This window comes from Panulirus ornatus, chromosome 67, assembly GCF_036320965.1.
Source record: "Panulirus ornatus isolate Po-2019 chromosome 67, ASM3632096v1, whole genome shotgun sequence".
Classification (NCBI taxonomy): domain Eukaryota; kingdom Metazoa; phylum Arthropoda; class Malacostraca; order Decapoda; family Palinuridae; genus Panulirus; species Panulirus ornatus.
The window spans coordinates 7533917-7560223 of record NC_092290.1 but is presented as its reverse complement, the minus strand read 5'-3'; the positions used below and the strand labels follow the sequence as shown (position 1 = coordinate 7560223).

The following is a 26307-nucleotide window of genomic DNA, read 5'->3' as shown; positions in this document are numbered from 1 at the left end:
CAGATTACTATTGGACACTGAGGAGGGATGTTCCTGAGGCTAAATATAGCCAAAAATTGTACACTTCTACATTTTAAAAGTAAGTTTTTTTTTTGTCTTGCAATATGTGTAAGTTCAACCCCTGCAAATACTTCCCTCCTTTTATTGTAAGCTTAACTTAGTGTACAATCAAATAGCATCTAACGTGCATTTCTAATTCCTTCATCTCTCCTACAGTCAACTGGTTTTCCTATGAGTCACAGCATACATTGATGATTTTGTTATCTTTCTCACCCAGCAGATAACAAGAACTATGACCCTACATCTAGATCTCTGAATTAATTCTTTTTTTTTAGAAATCAAAGTGCTTCACTGATGTGGTTAATGCAAGATATTCACATGAGAACCCAGCATAGTAAATTTTTTAGAGAAGGATCTCAAGAGATATAGAGAGACAGACAGATAGATAGTGATCTCTGGCTGAAGTAAATGTCCACCAATTGTGGAGCTTTCAAAACTTCCTTCAACTAACCAGTTCAATTTTCTTAAACTTCAAATCAATTTGTGAAAGTAGCCCCACTTTAAATTCTATAATTTGATACATACAATCATCAACTATTGCTTCCTTTGATGTTAGAGAAATTATGGAGTATCCTTTATTAGAAATGATACTGCAAAGCAATCTGACAAAATATGATTGGCTGAAATTTGCTTATCATATGAACTACCTTACACCCTAGCTATCGATCTATATCTCTGAAACCTGTTCCATTGGAACTGCCCCAAAGAGGAGGTGGCTACAGCAGCTGACTCTTCGTAACTGATTTCATCTTAGCCTTTAGTACCTCACCCTTAACAGGCCACTGGCAAAGGGCAACTCTAGCACAGTGTTTGCAGAGGCTCCTACCTAATATTCCTTATGACTATTTCTATCTAATGCTTCTAATTAATGTTACTACCTAATGCTCCAGCCTAAATCTTCCTATCAACTACTTCTATTTAACATTCCTACCATTTTCCCGAAAGGGAGGGTTAGTGCATAGTCCTAATCGCAGGAAAATCTAGAGTTACAAAGAATGAGCTGTGTGAGTTAATTGTTGTCAATTGTTACATATGATAACGAAAGATTGTGCCTTTGTGGGCAGAATGCCAAATAGTCCACATGTTTGTGAGGCAAAAAGAAAAGACAGCTACCTGGAACAGAAGAGCGCAACTTGACAACCACTAAAGTGCTGGCTCACTGAGCATATGTCACCAAACCTCTGATACCCAGGCGGGTAGTACTGGTAATATACCTCCCTGGTTGCTAGCTGCCTACCAACCACTACATATTAAGTTTTATACTATACCACTAAAAAAAACTCTAAAATGAATTATCTATGGACTAACAATGCTGCTTCTTATGGTGTATTTGCACATGATTGCTTAGGTTTTTACAAAGATAATACCTCTGGTTTTAGAGAACACAACCCTACTCACTGACATTATTTCAGCATTAACAATTCAAATCAGCTGATGACTACATGCCTTACATTAATATGTTAAGGATGTACAACTAAAAAATTCACAATTGCTACACCCTAGCAACAACAAGTAAGATATCACAGGGATTAGAGTAGAGTAACTTGCAAATAGAGCATTCTTCTCCAGGGGGCTGGATCCCTCTGCATACATTTCTGTACTAATTTAGAACAAAATATCATGAAATGCAGCTCAGAGAAAAGGAAATAAAACATGAAATAGCAATCTTAATCACAGAGCTGAAGAACATGCCAAGGAATCAGCATATCTATGGCAAATGAGGCCATTAAGAGAACCCAAAACAAGAAACCCTGTCACCATCAGTAACAGCTTAAGGACTACAGTAGTAAAAGCCATTTTGAATTTGGAAGTGCAATTGTTTACCACTAAGTTATGATGATGATGATGACACAGAGGAGAGTTTCTGGAAATCTAAGCACATGGTTATAGCTTTAAAATGCCCAGATCAACACTGGAGCATTCTGAGTCAGAGTTGAGCACGCTCAATTTGTATGTTGATTCCCTCTCAAATTTTTTTTTTTTTTTTTTGCTTTGTCGCTGTCTCCCGCGTTTGCGAGGTAGCGCAAGGAAACAGACGAAAGAAATGGCCCAACCCCCCCCCATACACATGTATATACATACGTCCACACACGCAAATATACATACCTACACAGCTTTCCATGGTTTACCCCAGACGCTTCACATGCCCTAATTCAATCCACTGACAGCATGTCAACCCTGGTATACCACATCGATCCAATTCACTCTATTCCTTGCCCTCCTTTCACCCTCCTGCATGTTCAGGCCCCGATCACACAAAATCTTTTTCACTCCATCTTTCCACCTCCAATTTGGTCTCCCACTTTTCCTCATTCCCTCCACCTCTGACACATATATCCACTTGGTCAATCTTTCCTCACTCATTCTCTCCATGTGCCCAAACCATTTCAAAACACCCTCTTCTGCTCTCTCAACCACGCTCTTTTTATTTCCACACATCTCTCTTACCCTTACGTTACTTACTCGATCAAACCACCTCACACCACACATTGTCCTCAAACATCTCATTTCCAGCACATCCATCCTCCTGCGCACAACTCTATCCATAGCCCACGCCTCGCAACCATACAACATAGTTGGAACCACTATTCCTTCAAACATACCCATTTTTGCTTTCCGAGATAATGTTCTCGACTTCCATACATTCTTCAAGGCTCCCAGGATTTTCGCCCCCTCCCCCACACTATGATCGACTTCCGCTTCCATGGTTCCATCCACTGCCAGATCCACTCCCAGATATCTAAAACACTTTACTTCCTCCAGTTTTTCTCCATTCAAACTTACCTCCCAATTGACTTGACCCTCAACCCTACTGTACCTAATTACCTTGCTCTTATTCACATTTACTCTTAACTTTCTTCTTTCACACACTTTACCAAACTCAGTCACCAGCTTCTGCAGTTTCTCACATGAATCAGCCACCAGCGCTGTATCATCAGCGAACAACAACTGACTCACTTCCCAAGCTCTCTCATCCCCAACAGACTTCATACTTGCCCCTCTTTCCAAAACTCTTGCATTCACCTCCCTAACAACCCCATCCATAAACAAATTAAACAACCATGGAGACATCACACACCCCTGCCGCAAACCTACATTCACTGAGAACCAATCACTTTCCTCTCTTCCTACACGTACACATGCCTTACATCCTCGATAAAAACTTTTCACTGCTTCTAACAACTTGCCTCCCACACCATATATTCTTAATACCTTCCACAGAGCATCTCTATCAACTCTATCATATGCCTTCTCCAGATCCATAAATGCTACATACAAATCCATTTGCTGTTCTAAGTATTTCTCACATACATTCTTCAAAGCAAACACCTGATCCACACATCCTCTACCACTTCTGAAACCACACTGCTCTTCCCCAATCTGATGCACTGTACATGCCTTCACCTCTCAATCAATACCCTCCCATATAATTTACCAGGAATACTCAACAAACTTATACCTCTGTAATTTGAGCACTCACTCTTATCCCCTTTGCCTTTGTACAATGGCACTATGCACGCATTCCGCCAATCCTCAGGCACCTCACCACGAGTCATACATACATTAAATAACCTTACCAACCAGTCAATAATACAGTCACCCCTTTTTTTAATAAATTCCACTGCAATACCATCCAAACCTGCTGCCTTGCCGGCTTTCATCTTCCGCAAAGCTTTTACTACCTCTTCTCTGTTTACCAAATCATTTTCCCTAACCCTCTCACTTTGCACACCACCTCGACCAAAACACCCTATATCTGTCACTCTATCATCAAACACATTCAACATACCTTCAAAATACTCACTCCATCTCCTTCTCACATCACCACTACTTGTTATCACCTCCCCATTTGCGCCCTTAACTGAAGTTCCCATTTGCTCCCTTGTCTTACGCACTTTATTTACCTCCTTCCAGAACATCTTTTTATTCTCCCTAAAATTTAATGATACTCTCTCACCCCAACTCTCATTTGCCCTCTTTTTCACCTCTTGCACCTTTCTCTTGACCTCCTGTCTCTTTCTTTTATACATCTCCCACTCAATTGCATTTTTTCCCTGCAAAAATTGTCCAAATGCCTCTCTCTTCTCTTTCACTAATATTCTTACTTCTTCATCCCACCGCTCACTACCCTTTCTAATCAACCCATCTCCCATTCTTCTCATGCCACAAGCATCTTTTGTGCAATCCATCACTGATTCCCTAAATACATCCCATTCCTCCCCCACTCGCCTTACTTCCATTGTTCTCACCTTTTTCCATTCTGTACTCAGTTTCAAAATATTATGGAATATTCACATGTTACGAAAATGACCCTAGCAACATCTAAATTAATACCTGAACATTACCACAGTAAATCTAGAAGGGTCTTAAATAAAATTCTCCCATGTGTTCAGCAAGGTGTATCACAAGTAAAAGTCCACATATGCTGAATCAGGCAGACATCTTGGCTGATGATTTTGCTCTAAACTCACCCAAGAATGTAAAACCATTCTGCAAAAGGACCAAGGGTCCAGGACAAGTCTAATTCACATCCTACAAGCTATCCAATAAACATAAGGGTCTACAATTTGTTCTGCTGCAGAAAGTATGAGCATGTTGTGCAATGTCCTGAGTTGCTTAAGAAAAGGGAGGATGGGGTACCTGTAATCTCATGCACACAGATAGAGGGTCAGGATGCTGTAAAAGGCAGTGAATTGGATGGATCTTAATTCATCCATTTCTTTGGCAAGACAGAAATTGCTGGCTGCTGTGGTGTTATATTTCTAGAATTTTCTTAATCATTATTATCATTATCATACTTAATTGCTGTTTCCCACCTCAGCAAGGTAGCACCAGGAAACAGACAAAGAACGACCCATCCCTCAAATACACATATATATATATATATATATATATATATTTTTTTTTTTTTTTTTTTTTATACTTTGTCGCTGTCTCCCGCGTTTGCGAGGTAGCGCAAGGAAACAGACGAAAGAAATGGCCCAACCCCCCATACACACGTACATACACACGTCCACACACGCAAATATACATACCTACACAGCTTTCCATGGTTTACCCCAGACGCTTCACATGCCTTGATTCAATCCACTGACAGCACGTCAACCCCTGTATACCACATCGCTCCAATTCACTCTATTCCTTGCCCTCCTTTCACCCTCCTGCATGTTCAGGCCCCGATCACACAAAATCTTTTTCACTCCATCTTTCCACCTCCAATTTGGTCTCCCTCTTCTCCTCGTTCCCTCCACCTCCGACACATATATCCTCTTGGTCAATCTTTCCTCACTCATTCTCTCCATGTGCCCAAACCATTTCAAAACACCCTCTTCTGCTCTCTCAACCACGCTCTTTTTATTTCCACACATCTCTCTTACCCTTACGTTACTTACTCGATCAAACCACCTCACACCACACATTGTCCTCAAACATCTCATTTCCAGCACATCCATCCTCCTGCGCACAACTCTATCCATAGCCCACGCCTCGCAACCATACAACATTGTTGGAACCACTATTCCTTCAAACATACCCATTTTTGCTTTCCGAGATAATGTTCTCGACTTCCACACATTTTTCAAGGCTCCCAAAATTTTCGCCCCCCTCCCCCACCCTATGATCCACTTCCGCTTCCATGGTTCCATCCGCTGACAGATCCACTCCCAGATATCTAAAACACTTCACTTCCTCCAGTTTTTCTCCATTCAAACTCACCTCCCAATTGACTTGACCCTCAACCCTACTGTACCTAATAACCTTGCTCTTATTCACATTTACTCTTAACTTTCTTCTTCCACACACTTTACCAAACTCAGTCACCAGCTTCTGCAGTTTCTCACATGAATCAGCCACCAGCGCTGTATCATCAGCGAACAACAACTGACTCACTTCCCAAGCTCTCTCATCCCCAACAGACTTCATACTTGCCCCTCTTTCCAGGACTCTTGCATTTACCTCCCTAACAACCCCATCCATAAACAAATTAAACAACCATGGAGACATCACACACCCCTGCCGCAAACCTACATTCACTGAGAACCAATCACTTTCCTCTCTTCCTACACGTACACATGCCTTACATCCTCGATAAAAACTTTTCACTGCTTCTAACAACTTGCCTCCCACACCATATATTCTTAATACCTTCCACAGAGCATCTCTATCAACTCTATCATATGCCTTCTCCAGATCCATAAATGCTACATACAAATCCATTTGCTTTTCTAAGTATTTCTCACATACATTCTTCAAAGCAAACACCTGATCCACACATCCTCTACCACTTCTGAAACCGCACTGCTCTTCCCCAATCTGATGCTCTGTACATGCCTTCACCCTCTCAATCAATACCCTCCCATATAGTTTACCAGGAATACTCAACAAACTTATACCTCTGTAATTTGAGCACTCACTCTTATCCCCTTTGCCTTTGTACAATGGCACTATGCACGCATTCCGCCAATCCTCAGGCACCTCACCATGAGTCATACATACATTAAATAACCTTACCAACCAGTCAACAATACAGTCACCCCCTTTTTTAATAAATTCCACTGCAATACCATCCAAACCTGCTGCCTTGCCGGCTTTCATCTTCCGCAAAGCTTTTACTACCTCTTCTCTGTTTACCAAATCATTTTCCCTAACCCTCTCACTTTGCACACCACCTCGACCAAAACACCCTATATCTGCCACTCTGTCATCAGACACATTCAACAAACCTTCAAAATACTCATTCCATCTCCTTCTCACATCACCACTACTTGTTATCACCTCCCCATTTACGCCCTTCACTGAAGTTCCCATTTGCTCCCTTGTCTTACGCACCCTATTTACCTCCTTCCAGAACATCTTTTTATTCTCCCTAAAATTTACTGATAGTCTCTCACCCCAACTCTCATTTGCCCTTTTTTTCACCTCTTGCACCTTTCTCTTGACCTCCTGTCTCTTTCTTTTATACTTCTCCCACTCAATTGCATTTTTTCCCTGCAAAAATCGTCCAAATGCCTCTCTCTTCTCTTTCACTAATACTCTTACTTCTTCATCCCACCACTCACTACCCTTTCTAAACAGCCCACCTCCCACTCTTCTCATGCCACAAGCATCTTTTGCGCAATCCATCACTGATTCCCTAAATACATCCCATTCCTCCCCCACTCCCCTTACTTCCATTGTTCTCACCTTTTTCCATTCTGTACACAGTCTCTCCTGGTACTTCCCCACACAGGTCTCCTTCCCAAGCTCACTTACTCTCACCACCTTCTTCACCCCAACATTCACTCCTCTTTTCTGAAAACCCATACTAATCTTCACCTTAGCCTCCACAAGATAATGATCAGACATCCCTCCAGTTGCACCTCTCAGCACATTAACATCCAAAAGTCTCTCTTTCGCACGCCTGTCAATTAACACGTAATCCAATAACGCTCTCTGGCCATCTCTCCTGCTTACATAAGTATACTTATGTATATCTCGCTTTTTAAACCAGGTATTCCCAATCATCAGTCCTTTTTCAGCACATAAATCTACAAGCTCTTCACCATTTCCATTTACAACACTGAACACCCCATGCATACCAATTATTCCCTCAACTGCCACATTACTCACCTTTGCATTCAAATCACCCATCACTATAACCCGGTCTCGTGCATCAAAACCGCTAACACACTCATTTAGCTGCTCCCAAAACACTTGCCTCTCATGATCTTTCTTCTCATGCCCAGGTGCATATGCACCAATAATCACCCACCTCTCTCCATCAACTTTCAATTTTACCCATATTAATCGAGAATTTACTTTCTTACATTCTATCACATACTCCCACAACTCCTGTTTCAGGAGTATTGCTACTCCTTCCCTTGCTCTTGCCCTCTCACTAACCCCTGACTTCACTCCCCAGACATTTCCAAACCACTCTTCCCCTTTACCCTTGAGCTTCGTTTCACTCAGAGCCAAAACATCCAGGTTCCTTTCCTCAAACATATATATATATATATTATATATATATATATATATATATATATATATATATATATATATATATAATACATTTTTGTAGGACCACAGATCAGGGAATTGCTCTGAGAAAAAAAGTTCAATGAAGAGCTAAATGAAGTTGAAAAAACTGCATGGCTGTCATTTAAGAGAGTTTGCAAAGATTTTTTGAGGAATCACAGATCAGAAAACTACTGTGATGTAAAAGATCTACTGACTTCATATAAAGCTCTGGGCTGCAATATGAGTATAAAAATTCACTTTTTGGACTCACAATTAGACTTTTCCCAGAAAATCTTATAGCAGTCAGTGATGAGCATGGCAAAAGATTTCACCAGAACATATTGGACATGAAAAAGTGGTACCAAGGAAAGTGGAGCCCCTTTATGTTGGCAGATTACTATTGGACACTGAGGAGGGATGTTCCTGAGGCTAAATATAGCCAAAAATTGTACACTTCTACATTTTAAATGTAAGTTTTTTTTTGTCTTGCAATATGTGTAAGTTCAACCCCTGCAAATACTTCCCTCCTTTTATTGTAAGCTTAACTTAGTGTACAATCAAATAGCATCTAACGTGCATTTCTAATTCCTTCATCTCTCCTACAGTCAACTGGTTTTCCTATGAGTCACAGCATACATTGATGATTTTGTTATCTTTCTCACCCAGCAGATAACAAGAACTATGACCCTACATCTAGATCTCTGAATTAATTCTTTTTTTTTAGAAATCAAAGTGCTTCACTGATGTGGTTAATGCAAGATATTCACATGAGAACCCAGCATAGTAAATTTTTTAGAGAAGGATCTCAAGAGATATAGAGAGACAGACAGATAGATAGTGATCTCTGGCTGAAGTAAATGTCCACCAATTGTGGAGCTTTCAAAACTTCCTTCAACTAACCAGTTCAATTTTCTTAAACTTCAAATCAATTTGTGAAAGTAGCCCCACTTTAAATTCTATAATTTGATACATACAATCATCAACTATTGCTTCCTTTGATGTTAGAGAAATTATGGAGTATCCTTTATTAGAAATGATACTGCAAAGCAATCTGACAAAATATGATTGGCTGAAATTTGCTTATCATATGAACTACCTTACACCCTAGCTATCGATCTATATCTCTGAAACCTGTTCCATTGGAACTGCCCCAAAGAGGAGGTGGCTACAGCAGCTGACTCTTCGTAACTGATTTCATCTTAGCCTTTAGTACCTCACCCTTAACAGGCCACTGGCAAAGGGCAACTCTAGCACAGTGTTTGCAGAGGCTCCTACCTAATATTCCTTATGACTATTTCTATCTAATGCTTCTAATTAATGTTACTACCTAATGCTCCAGCCTAAATCTTCCTATCAACTACTTCTATTTAACATTCCTACCATTTTCCCGAAAGGTAGGGTTAGTGCATAGTCCTAATCGCAGGAAAATCTAGAGTTACAAAGAATGAGCTGTGTGAGTTAATTGTTGTCAATTGTTACATATGATAACGAAAGATTGTGCCTTTGTGGGCAGAATGCCAAATAGTCCACATGTTTGTGAGGCAAAAAGAAAAGACAGCTACCTGGAACAGAAGAGCACAACTTGACAACCACTAAAGTGCTGGCTCACTGAGCATATGTCACCAAACCTCTGATACCCAGGCGGGTAGTACTGGTAATATACCTCCCTGGTTGCTAGCTGCCTACCAACCACTACATATTAAGTTTTATACTATACCACTAAAAAAAACTCTAAAATGAATCATCTATGGACTAACAATGCTGCTTCTTATGGTGTATTTGCACATGATTGCTTAGGTTTTTACAAAGATAATACCTCTGGTTTTAGAGAACACAACCCTACTCACTGACATTATTTCAGCATTAACAATTCAAATCAGCTGATGACTACATGCCTTACATGAATATGTTAAGGATGTACAACTCAAAAATTCACAATTGCTACACCCTAGCAACAACAAGTAAGATATCACAGGGATTAGAGTAGAGTAACTTGCAAATAGAGCATTCTTCTCCAGGGGGCTGGATCCCTCTGCATACATTTCTGTACTAATTTAGAACAAAATATCATGAAATGCAGCTCAGAGAAAAGGAAATAAAACATGAAATAGCAATCTTAATCACAGAGCTGAAGAACATGCCAAGGAATCAGCATATCTATGGCAAATGAGGCCATTAAGAGAACCCAAAACAAGAAACCCTGTCACCATCAGTAACAGCTTAAGGACTACAGTAGTAAAAGCCATTTTGAATTAGGAAGTGCAATTGTTTACCACTAAGTTATGATGATGATGATGACACAGAGGAGAGTTTCTGGCAATCTAAGCACATGGTTATAGCTTTAAAATGCCCAGATCAACACTGGAGCATCCTGAGTCAGAGTTGAGCACGCTCAATTTGTATGTTGATTCCCTCTCAATTTTTTTTTTTTTTTTTTGCTTTGTCGCTGTCTCCCGCGTTTGCGAGGTAGCGCAAGGAAACAGACGAAAGAAATGGCCCAACCCACCCCCATACACATGTATATACATACGTCCACACACGCAAATATACATACCTACACAGCTTTCCATGGTTTACCCCAGACGCTTCACATGCCCTAATTCAATCCAGTGACAGCACGTCAACCCTGGTATACCACATCAATCCAATTCACTCTATTCCTTGCCCTCCTTTCACCCTCCTGCATGTTCAGGCCCCGATCACACAAAATCTTTTTCACTCCATCTTTCCACCTCCAATTTGGTCTCCCACTTTTCCTCGTTCCCTCCACCTCTGACACATATATCCACTTGGTCAATCTTTCCTCACTCATTCTCTCCATGTGCCCAAACCATTTCAAAACACCCTCTTCTGCTCTCTCAACCACGCTCTTTTTATTTCCACACATCTCTCTTACCCTTACGTTACTTACTCGATCAAACCACCTCACACCACACATTGTCCTCAAACATCTCATTTCCAGCACATCCATCCTCCTGCGCACAACTCTATCCATAGCCCACGCCTCGCAACCATACAACATAGTTGGAACCACTATTCCTTCAAACATACCCATTTTTGCTTTCCGAGATAATGTTCTCGACTTCCACACATTCTTCAAGGCTCCCAGGATTTTCGCCCCCTCCCCCACCCTATGATCGACTTCCGCTTCCATGGTTCCATCCACTGCCAGATCCACTCCCAGATATCTAAAACACTTTACTTCCTCCAGTTTTTCTCCATTCAAACTTACCTCCCAATTGACTTGACCCTCAACCCTACTGTACCTAATTACCTTGCTCTTATTCACATTTACTCTTAACTTTCTTCTTTCACACACTTTACCAAACTCAGTCACCAGCTTCTGCAGTTTCTCACATGAATCAGCCACCAGCGCTGTATCATCAGCGAACAACAACTGACTCACTTCCCAAGCTCTCTCATCCCCAACAGACTTCATACTTGCCCCTCTTTCCAAAACTCTTGCATTCACCTCCCTAACAACCCCATCCATAAACAAATTAAACAACCATGGAGACATCACACACCCCTGCCGCAAACCTACATTCACTGAGAACCAATCACTTTCCTCTCTTCCTACACGTACACATGCCTTACATCCTCGATAAAAACTTTTCACTGCTTCTAACAACTTGCCTCCCACACCATATATTCTTAATACCTTCCACAGAGCATCTCTATCAACTCTATCATATGCCTTCTCCAGATCCATAAATGCTACATACAAATCCATTTGCTGTTCTAAGTATTTCTCACATACATTCTTCAAAGCAAACACCTGATCCACACATCCTCTACCACTTCTGAAACCACACTGCTCTTCCCCAATCTGATGCACTGTACATGCCTTCACCTCTCAATCAATACCCTCCCATATAATTTACCAGGAATACTCAACAAACTTATACCTCTGTAATTTGAGCACTCACTCTTATCCCCTTTGCCTTTGTACAATGGCACTATGCACGCATTCCGCCAATCCTCAGGCACCTCACCACGAGTCATACATACATTAAATAACCTTACCAACCAGTCAATAATACAGTCACCCCTTTTTTTAATAAATTCCACTGCAATACCATCCAAACCTGCTGCCTTGCCGGCTTTCATCTTCCGCAAAGCTTTTACTACCTCTTCTCTGTTTACCAAATCATTTTCCCTAACCCTCTCACTTTGCACACCACCTCGACCAAAACACCCTATATCTGTCACTCTATCATCAAACACATTCAACATACCTTCAAAATACTCACTCCATCTCCTTCTCACATCACCACTACTTGTTATCACCTCCCCATTTGCGCCCTTAACTGAAGTTCCCATTTGCTCCCTTGTCTTACGCACTTTATTTACCTCCTTCCAGAACATCTTTTTATTCTCCCTAAAATTTAATGATACTCTCTCACCCCAACTCTCATTTGCCCTCTTTTTCACCTCTTGCACCTTTCTCTTGACCTCCTGTCTCTTTCTTTTATACATCTCCCACTCAATTGCATTTTTTCCCTGCAAAAATTGTCCAAATGCCTCTCTCTTCTCTTTCACTAATATTCTTACTTCTTCATCCCACCGCTCACTACCCTTTCTAATCAACCCATCTCCCATTCTTCTCATGCCACAAGCATCTTTTGTGCAATCCATCACTGATTCCCTAAATACATCCCATTCCTCCCCCACTCGCCTTACTTCCATTGTTCTCACCTTTTTCCATTCTGTACTCAGTTTCAAAATATTATGGAATATTCACATGTTACGAAAATGACCCTAGCAACATCTAAATTAATACCTGAACATTACCACAGTAAATCTAGAAGGGTCTTAAATAAAATTCTCCCATGTGTTCAGCAAGGTGTATCACAAGTAAAAGTCCACATATGCTGAATCAGGCAGACATCTTGGCTGATGATTTTGCTCTAAACTCACCCAAGAATGTAAAACCATTCTGCAAAAGGACCAAGGGTCCAGGACAAGTCTAATTCACATCCTACAAGCTATCCAATAAACATAAGGGTCTACAATTTGTTCTGCTGCAGAAAGTATGAGCATGTTGTGCAATGTCCTGAGTTGCTTAAGAAAAGGGAGGATGGGGTACCTGTAATCTCATGCACACAGATAGAGGGTCAGGATGCTGTAAAAGGCAGTGAATTGGATGGATCTTAATTCATCCATTTCTTTGGCAAGACAGAAATTGCTGGCTGCTGTGGTGTTATATTTCTAGAATTTTCTTAATCATTATTATCATTATCATACTTAATTGCTGTTTCCCACCTCAGCAAGGTAGCACCAGGAAACAGACAAAGAACGACCCATCCCTCAAATACACATATATATATATATATATATATATATATTTTTTTTTTTTTTTTTTTTTATACTTTGTCGCTGTCTCCCGCGTTTGCGAGGTAGCGCAAGGAAACAGACGAAAGAAATGGCCCAACCCCCATACACACGTACATACACACGTCCACACACGCAAATATACATACCTACACAGCTTTCCATGGTTTACCCCAGACGCTTCACATGCCTTGATTCAATCCACTGACAGCACGTCAACCCCTGTATACCACATCGCTCCAATTCACTCTATTCCTTGCCCTCCTTTCACCCTCCTGCATGTTCAGGCCCCGATCACACAAAATCTTTTTCACTCCATCTTTCCACCTCCAATTTGGTCTCCCTCTTCTCCTCGTTCCCTCCACCTCCGACACATATATCCTCTTGGTCAATCTTTCCTCACTCATTCTCTCCATGTGCCCAAACCATTTCAAAACACCCTCTTCTGCTCTCTCAACCACGCTCTTTTTATTTCCACACATCTCTCTTACCCTTACGTTACTTACTCGATCAAACCACCTCACACCACACATTGTCCTCAAACATCTCATTTCCAGCACATCCATCCTCCTGCGCACAACTCTATCCATAGCCCACGCCTCGCAACCATACAACATTGTTGGAACCACTATTCCTTCAAACATACCCATTTTTGCTTTCCGAGATAATGTTCTCGACTTCCACACATTTTTCAAGGCTCCCAAAATTTTCGCCCCCTCCCCCACCCTATGATCCACTTCCGCTTCCATGGTTCCATCCGCTGACAGATCCACTCCCAGATATCTAAAACACTTCACTTCCTCCAGTTTTTCTCCATTCAAACTCACCTCCCAATTGACTTGACCCTCAACCCTACTGTACCTAATAACCTTGCTCTTATTCACATTTACTCTTAACTTTCTTCTTCCACACACTTTACCAAACTCAGTCACCAGCTTCTGCAGTTTCTCACATGAATCAGCCACCAGCGCTGTATCATCAGCGAACAACAACTGACTCACTTCCCAAGCTCTCTCATCCCCAACAGACTTCATACTTGCCCCTCTTTCCAGGACTCTTGCATTTACCTCCCTAACAACCCCATCCATAAACAAATTAAACAACCATGGAGACATCACACACCCCTGCCGCAAACCTACATTCACTGAGAACCAATCACTTTCCTCTCTTCCTACACGTACACATGCCTTACATCCTCGATAAAAACTTTTCACTGCTTCTAACAACTTGCCTCCCACACCATATATTCTTAATACCTTCCACAGAGCATCTCTATCAACTCTATCATATGCCTTCTCCAGATCCATAAATGCTACATACAAATCCATTTGCTTTTCTAAGTATTTCTCACATACATTCTTCAAAGCAAACACCTGATCCACACATCCTCTACCACTTCTGAAACCGCACTGCTCTTCCCCAATCTGATGCTCTGTACATGCCTTCACCCTCTCAATCAATACCCTCCCATATAGTTTACCAGGAATACTCAACAAACTTATACCTCTGTAATTTGAGCACTCACTCTTATCCCCTTTGCCTTTGTACAATGGCACTATGCACGCATTCCGCCAATCCTCAGGCACCTCACCATGAGTCATACATACATTAAATAACCTTACCAACCAGTCAACAATACAGTCACCCCCTTTTTTAATAAATTCCACTGCAATACCATCCAAACCTGCTGCCTTGCCGGCTTTCATCTTCCGCAAAGCTTTTACTACCTCTTCTCTGTTTACCAAATCATTTTCCCTAACCCTCTCACTTTGCACACCACCTCGACCAAAACACCCTATATCTGCCACTCTGTCATCAGACACATTCAACAAACCTTCAAAATACTCATTCCATCTCCTTCTCACATCACCACTACTTGTTATCACCTCCCCATTTACGCCCTTCACTGAAGTTCCCATTTGCTCCCTTGTCTTACGCACCCTATTTACCTCCTTCCAGAACATCTTTTTATTCTCCCTAAAATTTACTGATAGTCTCTCACCCCAACTCTCATTTGCCCTTTTTTTCACCTCTTGCACCTTTCTCTTGACCTCCTGTCTCTTTCTTTTATACTTCTCCCACTCAATTGCATTTTTTCCCTGCAAAAATCGTCCAAATGCCTCTCTCTTCTCTTTCACTAATACTCTTACTTCTTCATCCCACCACTCACTACCCTTTCTAAACAGCCCACCTCCCACTCTTCTCATGCCACAAGCATCTTTTGCGCAATCCATCACTGATTCCCTAAATACATCCCATTCCTCCCCCACTCCCCTTACTTCCATTGTTCTCACCTTTTTCCATTCTGTACACAGTCTCTCCTGGTACTTCCCCACACAGGTCTCCTTCCCAAGCTCACTTACTCTCACCACCTTCTTCACCCCAACATTCACTCCTCTTTTCTGAAAACCCATACTAATCTTCACCTTAGCCTCCACAAGATAATGATCAGACATCCCTCCAGTTGCACCTCTCAGCACATTAACATCCAAAAGTCTCTCTTTCGCACGCCTGTCAATTAACACGTAATCCAATAACGCTCTCTGGCCATCTCTCCTGCTTACATAAGTATACTTATGTATATCTCGCTTTTTAAACCAGGTATTCCCAATCATCAGTCCTTTTTCAGCACATAAATCTACAAGCTCTTCACCATTTCCATTTACAACACTGAACACCCCATGCATACCAATTATTCCCTCAACTGCCACATTACTCACCTTTGCATTCAAATCACCCATCACTATAACCATCACTATATATATATATATATATATATATATATATATATATATATATATATATATATATATATATATATATATATATATGCATAAACGACCATTCACATACATATACATATCAACATATACACAAGTACACACACATCACAAAGACATATACATATACACACATGTACATATTCATACATGCTTGCCTTCAATCCATTCCTGGCGCCATCCCACCCCAAAGGAGACAGCATTGCTATCCCCACTTCAGCAACGTAAAGCCAGGAAAATGGACCAAAAAAGGCCACATTCCTTCATATTCAATTTCTAGCTGTCATGTGTAATGCACTGAAGCTACAGCTCCCTATCTACATCCAGGCCCCACAGACCTTTCCATGGTTTGCCCCAGATGTTTCACTTGCCCTGATTTAGTCCACTGACCTCGGTACACCACATCATTTCAATTCACTCTATTCCTTGCATGCCTCTCACCCTCCTGTATGTTCAGGCCCTGGTCACTCAAATCTTTTTTCACTCCATCCTTCCACCTCCAATTTGGCATCCCACTTAATTTTTTTCAATTTGGTATCCCACTTCTCTTTGTTTCCTGCTTCTTGTTTCCTCCACCCGACACATATATCCTCTTTGTCAACCTTTCCTCGCTCATTCTCTCCATATGTCCAAACCATTTCAACACACCCTCTTATGCTCTCTCAATAACACTCTTTTCATTACCACACATCTCTCTTACCCTTTCATTACTTAATCAAAACACCTCACACCACATACTGTCCTTAAACATTTCATTTCCAACACATCCACCCTGCTCCATACAACCCTATCTATAGCCAATGCCCCACAACAATATTGACGGAACTAACATTCCTTCACACATATCCATTTTTGTTCTAGATAATGTTCTCTCTTTCCACACATTCTTTACTGCTCTCAGAGCTTTCACCCCCACCCCAACCCTGTGACTCATTGCTGCTTCCATGGTTCCATTCGCTGCTAAGTCCACTCCCAGATATCTAAAACACTTCTCTCCCTGCAATTTTTTCTCCATTCAAACTTACATCCCAACTAACTTGTCCCTCAGCCCTGATGAATATAATAACCATGCTCTTATTCACATTTATTCTCAACTTTCTCGTTTCCCACACTTTCCAAACGCAATCACCAACTTCTGCATTTTCTCAGTTGAATCAGCCACCAGTGCTGCATCATCAGCAAACAACAACTGACTCACTTCCCAGGCCCTCTCATCCCCAACAGACGGCATACTTGCCCCTCTCCAAAACTCATGAATTTACCACCCAACCTAATCACTCTCCTCTCTTCCTACTCGTAAACATACCTTACATCCTTTACAAAAACTTTTCACTGCTTCCAGCAGCTTACATCACACACCACATACTCTTACGACCTTCCCCAAAGCATCTCTATCAATCCCATCACAAACCCTCTCCAAATCCATAAATGCCACATACAAATCCATCTGTTTTCCTAAATATTTCTCACACAAATTCTTTGAAGCAAGCACCTGATCCAAACATTCTCTACCACTTCTGAAACCACACAGCTCTTCCCCAATCTGATGCTCTGTACATGCATTCCTCTTCTCAATCAATACCCTCTTATATAATTTTCCCAGAATATTCACTCTTATGCCTCTGCAGTTTGAACACTCACCTTGATCCCCTTTGCCTTCGTACAATGGCACTATACATGTATTCCACCAGTCCTCAGGCACTTTACCATGATCCATACAAATACTGAATATCCTACCAACCAATCAACAACACAGACAACCCTTTCTTCATAAATTCAACTGCAATACCATCCAAACCTGCCGCCTTGCTGGATTTCATCTTCTACAAGGCTTTCACCACCACCTCTCTTAACCAAACCATTCTCCCTGATCCTCTCACTTCACACACCACCCTGACCAAAACACCCAACATCTGCCACTCTATCATCAAATACATTCCACCTTAAAAATACTCACTCTGTCTCCTTCTCACTTCATCACTACCAGTAATCAATTCCCCCCTTGCCCCCTTTACAGACGTTCCCATTTGTTCTCTTGCTTTTTGCATGTTATTTTACCTCTTCGGAAAAATACTCTACTGCATTACATAAGGGGCAATCCCCAAAGAATAACAACAACAGAGCAATATTTCACAATAAAATATCTGAGAACTAGGGTGAAAATTTGTAGAATGACACTAAGTTTTTGCAATAATAACAGATTTGAAGAAAACTCATGTTTTCTCATTACTCTTTCCAATTAATAATGAAATATTTATGTAAAATGTAAGGTTTCTTAAGTTATAATTCCTTACTGTTATGATATCACAGCAAACTAACATTAAATTATCATATCCCAGCCACTGATGTTCACATTACAAGAAACACCAGGTTTTCATATTCTCAACTGCCATAAAAGAGAAATCTGCTTCCCTCAAAAATGTAAAAATAAGAAACATAACAGCCAAACTCATCAATAAAAATTAATATGGAAGGCCTGACGAACTATTTGCTCCACCTTCATACCAGTACACCACCACCTACCTCAATCCCTCATCACTAGCATTTTCAGCAAGGGCAATCAAATATCCTTCCCAATGAAATAGCAAGAGCTGCTGAATCAGTCAAATTCACCTTATATCTGAGTTTGGTAAATTGCCGGTAAGCTTTTTCAGGTATAGACCATGCATGAGAATTAGATTGGGAAAATAGTTGGTCTGGAATGTAACTTCCCTTAGAACATGGGTTTCATTTACTCATATGACATTCCACTATAATGATAGATCAAAGGGAACATATCCTCGTCATTCTGCGAGGACTCAGCAGACTATAAAAAGCCACTCATGTCTTTTTGTCTATAGACAAGCAAGGAAATTTGCCATATCTACACTCTACCAGCTGTCATGTATAATGCACAGAAACTATCTCTAGTATAACTTTCTAGTTTATTTTGTCAAATGCCTCCCCCCCTAAAAAAAAAATATCATTCTCTTTCTTGCATGATAGTTTCAAACGGAGTGCGGACAAGGTCAGGGTGATGGACATCTCACTACCACCACACCTGGATCTTACTGGGCTTGGCTTGAAGCAGCCTGCATCTACATGACACTCCCCTGACATACAAAAGGAAACCACAGATACTCAAAACATATTTGTGTGATTGATAAAACGGTATACATTATCTTAAGAGTGTATGCTCAAAACAGCAACAGGTAATATCACAGTAAGCAGGGGACCTTTGCATCTTCAATGATAAATTGGGGACATGCTAGAATCTCTTGAAGGAGGAATCTTCAGTCACAAAAAAACTGCAATAGGCAATATCACAGTAAGCAGGGAACCTCTGCATCTTCAATGATAAATTAGGGGTACACTAGAATCTCCTGATGGAGGAATCCTCAGAGTCACAAAGAGGTACATCCACAACATCTGTGAAGAGGCAATGAATAATGAAGGTAGGAGACAAGTGCCAGAGACATGAAGGGTTTCTGATTAAGGCTATGGCAGAGGCCAACTTATTAAAATCATGTGCTCTATTGGAAAACCTAAAATGAGCCAATCAATTGAGTTCTTAATCCATGCAGAGATATTCCTCAACAAAAGGATTTTCAAAGATTCAGGGATCAAAAGTAATGTTCTCAAGAGGTCAAACTGGGTATAAGGCAAGAAGCTCTCTAAGTGATGTCTTTCATGAATTGACAGAAGGGCTACTTTTACTTTTAAAAGTCACTCTCACCCAGAAATCTAGAGTCTGCAGTTATCTTAACCTATATAAGAGGTTGTCATCAAGAAGAAGACTCTTGAGAGTGACACAGGATGTAAATCATTAACATTCCTTCTATAGCCCTCGCTGTAAGGTGAAAGAATTTCTTTTACGAAAGTAAATGCTAAGCTGGACTCGGAGAAACTATCACAGAAAACTGTCCAGAATCTAAAAGGCTTCTATTTGGGCTGAGCAGAGAAGCAAATGGTCTCCTTAGAAAAAGCGGAGAAAATTCTCCCAGAGACCAACAAATTAATACCAAAAAACCCTGGGACAGGGATCCTTCTAGGGTATTCTTACTTGAGAGAAGTGTATACTAACCCAATTCTCGTCAGAATTACATGTACTTCACCATCAATCATTATGTATGCCTTCTTTTAAATTCTAAGTAAGTGGTATGTGAAAAATATAACCTAATCATTCTGGTTACCAAACATTTCCACACTTTCAAATGCTTACAATCAAGCAGCAATACTTAACACTTGCTCAAGAATTCTACCTCCATACGCCAACTGTACAAGTGATGTAATCACCATTTGCTCACACCAGGAATAAGTAATAAGCAGATGGAATGTTGGTAACTTAAAAAAAAAAAGTAGGAAAAGGAAGGAGTACAGGTTATGAATGAGAAAGGTATACAAAAGGACCTAAGTCTTAAGACACAAAAAAGTTGGAAAAAAGGTGCTCCTTATAACATATGGTTTTATAATCCATGGTACACAGCTTTGTAGTGAATATGGCTGAAGAAAAGGGTCATAAAATTGAGGAAAATTAATCCCTTCAATTCTTTAAAGACAGTATTTATGCGGGCAACTAAAGATATCTAAAACACTTCTTTTCTTCAAATACTAACAATAAGTTATGTTACAAGTGACATTAGAAAATTTATTTCAGCAAATCAAAAAATATTGCATCATATAAATCAGATACTGAACAAAAGAGAGCAAATATGGCAAAACAAGTTAAGGCTAAGTCTGTAGAGCAATGTAACCTACTTCCATATTCAGGAGCTATGAAGTGCATGTTCTTCATGTCATCTCTGAAGGTCTTGACATGGGAGTGTATCTGATCAGGCGCCACTGGAAAATAGGACTTTTGTCAATTTTTCCTTCTTTCCGTGACTTGAGAAGCGCCACCCTCAGTGCTCAGTGAGCTGGTAGTGTGTCAGAATGCACCTGGCCTCTAAAGAGGAACATTTACCCAGACTTACCAAAGTGGGTGCCCTGCTCCAAGCAACCATGATGCATTGAGACCACCTCCAGCTCACTGCCCCTCATCAGCCCATCCGGGTCAGAGCCACACTCACAGTCCCCTGGTTAGTCCCCATGTGAGCATCGCTGTGACCAGGAAAGCTGATGACCAAACAGCCACACAAATCTGCAGAAGCTGATTGTGGGTTCTGTCAAGTGACGGACAGACACAGGACGGAACTACATTGACAGACTCTAAGCATCACTCCATAGTGCCATTACATGCAGGAGGATTCTACAAGAGTAAAGAGAACCCAAACATAAGGTCAAAGTTGCCTCATAATTTTCATATCAAGTGATATAATGTCTGAACTTCGGGTAGCACCTATCCCAAGCCACTATTCTCATGAGAGAACCAACCTTACTGTCTAGTACCTTAAAACTACATCAACCAAAAAGTATTTGGTAAATAACTTTACCTGAGCCGATCTTGACGAGGCCGTTGTGCTGGATAAATATGGTGTCGGTGGTGAGGTTGCCGTGGATGATAGGGGGGGAGCACGAATGCAAGTAACTGTAACAAATATAATAGTAAATGGTAATATGCCCCCCAGGTAGGCTTTTGTAGCAGATCCCTCATAGCCTGGCCTGGGAGACACTCCACACCACCCACTCACTGTCCCAACTATGGCTGGGCTCACACAGTGTGCTTTGCAGTTGTTCAAGGTTAATAACAGCACACACCACCTGATCCATGTGATCAGGCAGTGACTGGCCCAGAAGCGAGGTCAACTACACAGCATGTGAGACACCAGAGTGAGGAGTGACATGGTGGGTGAGGGAGACTCCTGGCCGTGTATACACCACACGACTCCTCCTCCTCCTCCTGTGGCCTTGCCAGCACAAGGACTACTGGCCGGCCAGACTGCCGGGGCCACACAGCCTCTGTTACCAGGGAGAAACTTTGAGGAAAACTCAAACTGGGTTAATAATATGAGGGAATGAGTCCTGAATGTACTAGAGGACTTGTATCAAGGGATAACTGCTGTAATGCATTAACTGCCGTTCTCAACTACAACAGATAAGAGAGAACTTAAAGATATTGTACAACAATGGCAACAATTCAGGATACAATGAATACATATGTATATACAAGCATATTCATAACATATCTTGCAACAAACTTCTGTCTATGAACAACATCCACTAATCCTGCTGAACATCTCGCACTCCAATCAATAAGTTCTACTCTTTTAGTTTATGTTGAGGACTCTGCACATAACCAAGGGTCTTTCATAACCACCTGTAACCCTGGTGACTATCTAGCTGCTAGCCTGAATCAGGAGAGCGGCGAGTCACAGCAACACACCTGAGAGCTGAGAGGATCTGTGTGCACCATCGTTTCCAAGACTGCAGGGGTAACTTCTTCACATTCTTTTTAGTCAGCTTCAGAAACTTCTTGAGAGACCCAGAAGACATGTACTCAGTGATGAAAACAACCTGCAACAAAAATATCATCAGTGTCATGCTTAAGAAGTGACTGCACAAGAAATGCTTGGTCAAGGTGGAGGTGATGGAGATATAGGAGGTGGTAGACAGTGGTGGCAGAGGTAGTACTTGTGGTGGTCCATGAAAAGCTGTTGCCTCTCTTGTAGGTGATAGACAGTGGTGGAACAGGTAGTATTGGTGGTGGTCCATGAAAAGCTTTTGCCTCCTACAAGAGAGGCAACCAAAGGAAGAAGGAATGGCTTGTTAATGAAGGAGCAGGGCACCTTATGTCTATCATATAAACAGATGAAAGTGCATATCATCATCACTGAAAAAATACACCAATAATAACCAAAAACAAGAGAAATACAAGTTTACACAGAATCATTAAGTTAAACAAAATGTAATAAACAAGTGAAGCAGAGCATTTAACTATTCACTTGTGTCATTCATCAGCAAGTTTTCAAAATTACTGGAGAAAGTCATCTGGGCTAAACTGAGTGTGTACCCTAAGAGAATGTAATACTTAACTAACAAGCAACACAGCCTTAACTAAATTATCTTGAATTTTTCCTGGATAATCATGAAATGTAGGGGTCTTCGGTACAACTTACAATGAAGATAGGTCTGATATATTTTTTTTTGTTTGTCAGAAAGCTTTACTAGTTCAAAATATATCATTGAAGGAATCAGAATGGCATGAAAACAAAAGAAATAAGCCCTTAAAACAAACTGCACATGGAACTTCAAGATGAGAAAATTATGAGTGAATGTCGTATGTGAATCAGTAGTGGGCCAAGGTTATTTCTGACTAATTTCAGCAATAAACCAAGTGATGTGATATGTTGATGTCAAACTTTTTGAAGAGAAAATTGGGGTCCTGAATTGTGTTGAGATTTAAAGGACCACTTAAATAAGTTGTTGGAGCGAGAAAACAATTGGCTGATGTTAATAATTAACATATGTAGTAACTTGTTAAGAGTGGTAAAACAAATGGTTAAGGATAATCCTAAATATATGTACAGCAACTAGAGTGGCAAAAATCATTATCAGACTCAATCTTAGCTACACTGGAAGGGCTATGGCACAGAAATTAATATGCAAAAAGGTCTAACAATTTTGTTGCATAACTAAATTTTCCTGAGGACTGAACATATCACCATGGAGGCAACAGTATAAGGCCTGATATACAACGTGTTGTGACCTGTTAGTTAAGAAGTTGCCAAAAATTACCACTTTGAAAATAACTTTCGGTCCCAGAAAATAAGTCTGATTCCAACTTCTGTTTAGCTGTAACAATAAGCTGCCCAACAAACATATGATACTGATATAGAAAGTAGGCAAAGGGGCACCTGAGCTTTCTTGTGTACAGCTGGATGGTCATGAGGCAGGGATATGCTTGACTGCTGTTCCTAAGGTGACATGACATAGCTAGATTCCACAATAGTCCTCAAATACAACCTACACAAAGTAACTTCATTGGTCCTGTTAAGTACTTTGAGCCATAGATGCTTTCTGGTCAAACAGTTCTCTATGCCAGAGACTGCATCCCTAGTTATATCATTACAGAACACACAAACGTTCACTGCTCAACTGATTACACGTAAAGGACTCACTAATAACAAAGTTATTCAGTATGCCAATAAAATTAACATGCTTCTTTACAGTAAAAATTTCTAACTACTCTTTTATGGAAAGAGTGAAGAAATAAAAAGCAGTAAGGATCATACAGAAATAAACACCATTATACTTTGAAAGAACAATGTGAGAGACTGTAGAGTAATAACATATGATGACCTTACTTCAGTGAGCCCAAATGAGTAACAGTTGCCTCTTCCAAAAAGATGGCATGTTGGATTTTACGGGCATGTAAGACAAAGGAGGAAAAGCCACTGATGACACTTCAAAGTGCTTATACTCTCATAAAAGGAAAACTCTACTGCTGTGTGCAAGCATCACCTTTCTGGGCAGGCAAAATTACAATCAGAAAGTATGAAGAGGTTATTCTCTGCCCCTAAAAATTCAGTCAAGGATCTGAACAAGAAATGATTAAAAAACACCGAGGCAGTACTCTCTTGAGAGCAGAGATAAGAGATGCATTATGATTTACATTTTGAACATCATGGAAAGCAAAGTTCCCATCTTACACCCAAACATTTTTCAAAAATGGCATGACAGGCAAAGAAAACTTCAGAATATTACCTATAAAATCAAAAGGTACGATAACCACAATCAGAGGAATCACACTAAAATCCAGAGCCCAACAATGTTTAACATACTGCCTGCAGCTGTCAGATACACTATGAGTGTTCAATGGAAAAACTGAAAGGTCCCTGGTTAAACATCTACAAACTGTATCAGACCAGTCAGGTTGTGGTGATAATGTAAGCCTCCAAGCCCTAGTCTCCAACATTCTCAACTAGCATGTTAATACAACAGCTTGGACTTAGCTGTGGGGATTAGGAAACCTCCACAATCAATTAATATACAGTAAAGTGTAAACATATATCGAGGAAATCGAATACCACTGACAACATTACTACTCTGCATAACTCATTACATTCAATTAAAAAAAAAACTTTTTTTCAATACACACTTACAGTGAAACCATATTCTAATGGAATTCAGTGTATTAAAATTCAGCTTTTAACACACCCTTCAGATCCTACTAGACTAAGTCTGGGATATAAATCTCATGTAAGGAATGACACATTGGACTAAGTCTGACATATAAGAATAGTCAGTTAGTTCATGACCTCAATCTAGGAAGTTGGGCATCATGAGAACATGTAACAGCCTGTTCTATATCATCTCATTTCTTTATTCCACTATCATACAAAGTTCTCTCTGCACACATACACATAGTTTTACAACACATTAAAGTTTCAAGGTGAAATACTATTTTCTATAGCTCTACACCTACAGCTGAAATTTCAAGATAAAACAAGACCTAGCTTGTTCACTGCTTGCTAGTCTGAGATAACTGCATGCTTGGCTAACATCTGAACAAACTCCAGAGCCCATGTTCTCACACAACTGCAGTCTTTTTTTGTGGTTCAAAGGCCTATTTTCTAGTATTGAATCATGGAGATAAGAGTGCTATTAGTGCTGTATGTGCTTTGAGGTGTAAGAAACAACTAAGCATGCTGAAAAGCTTACATGACTGAGCATCATGAGAATGGGAGGAGTAATTCATGCTTCATACATGCCCTATTTCTGACCAAGATATAATTAATGTGATTCCAGATGACCATAAGGCTACTTCTATCTGATTCAGAGTGGTCTTTGCAAATTCCTAAACACCTAGCCTAAGAAAGGAGAACCTACAGACACATCACTCTTAGAACAAGTTTACTGTTAATGCTTCTGATGTTTCATGTTTTTGCTCACGAGAGCTGGCTAGTTGTGTACCCCCACCATTAACTAGACCAAGCAATGCTCAGCAAGCTGTTGAGTCACATGAATACTGTGTCGTTGTTGGCAAATGAAGGGTGGGCCATTATGATTAGTGTTTCTTTCTCTACACCTCGAAGCTTTGGAACTCTCTAACCTTTTGTGCCTTTCCAAATAACTATAACCTGGCACTTTTTTAAAGGGAAGTCTTTCACTTCCTAAAAAAATTATGAATACTTTTCTTTATCTCGCCTTTTTCCCCATTCATTAACCTCTTCATATTTCAATTAAGGCCCTGCTCTTGATGAGGACTTTTGTCCAT

At 40.5% G+C, this 26307-nt stretch overlaps 1 protein-coding gene across 1 annotated transcript in view; it reads right to left on the bottom strand.

The window, feature by feature from the left end:
• The window catches only part of Madm (MLF1-adaptor molecule), a 159297-nt gene that overhangs the window by 31586 nt on the left and 101404 nt on the right, over positions 1-26307 (bottom strand). The window contains exons 4-6 of the mRNA XM_071658887.1: positions 22474-22604; positions 21584-21678; positions 20910-20993 (exon numbers count right to left, since the gene is read on the bottom strand). Coding sequence (XP_071514988.1) covers positions 20910-20993; positions 21584-21678; positions 22474-22604 — 310 coding nt within the window. The remainder of the gene's footprint in view (positions 1-20909; positions 20994-21583; positions 21679-22473; positions 22605-26307) is intronic.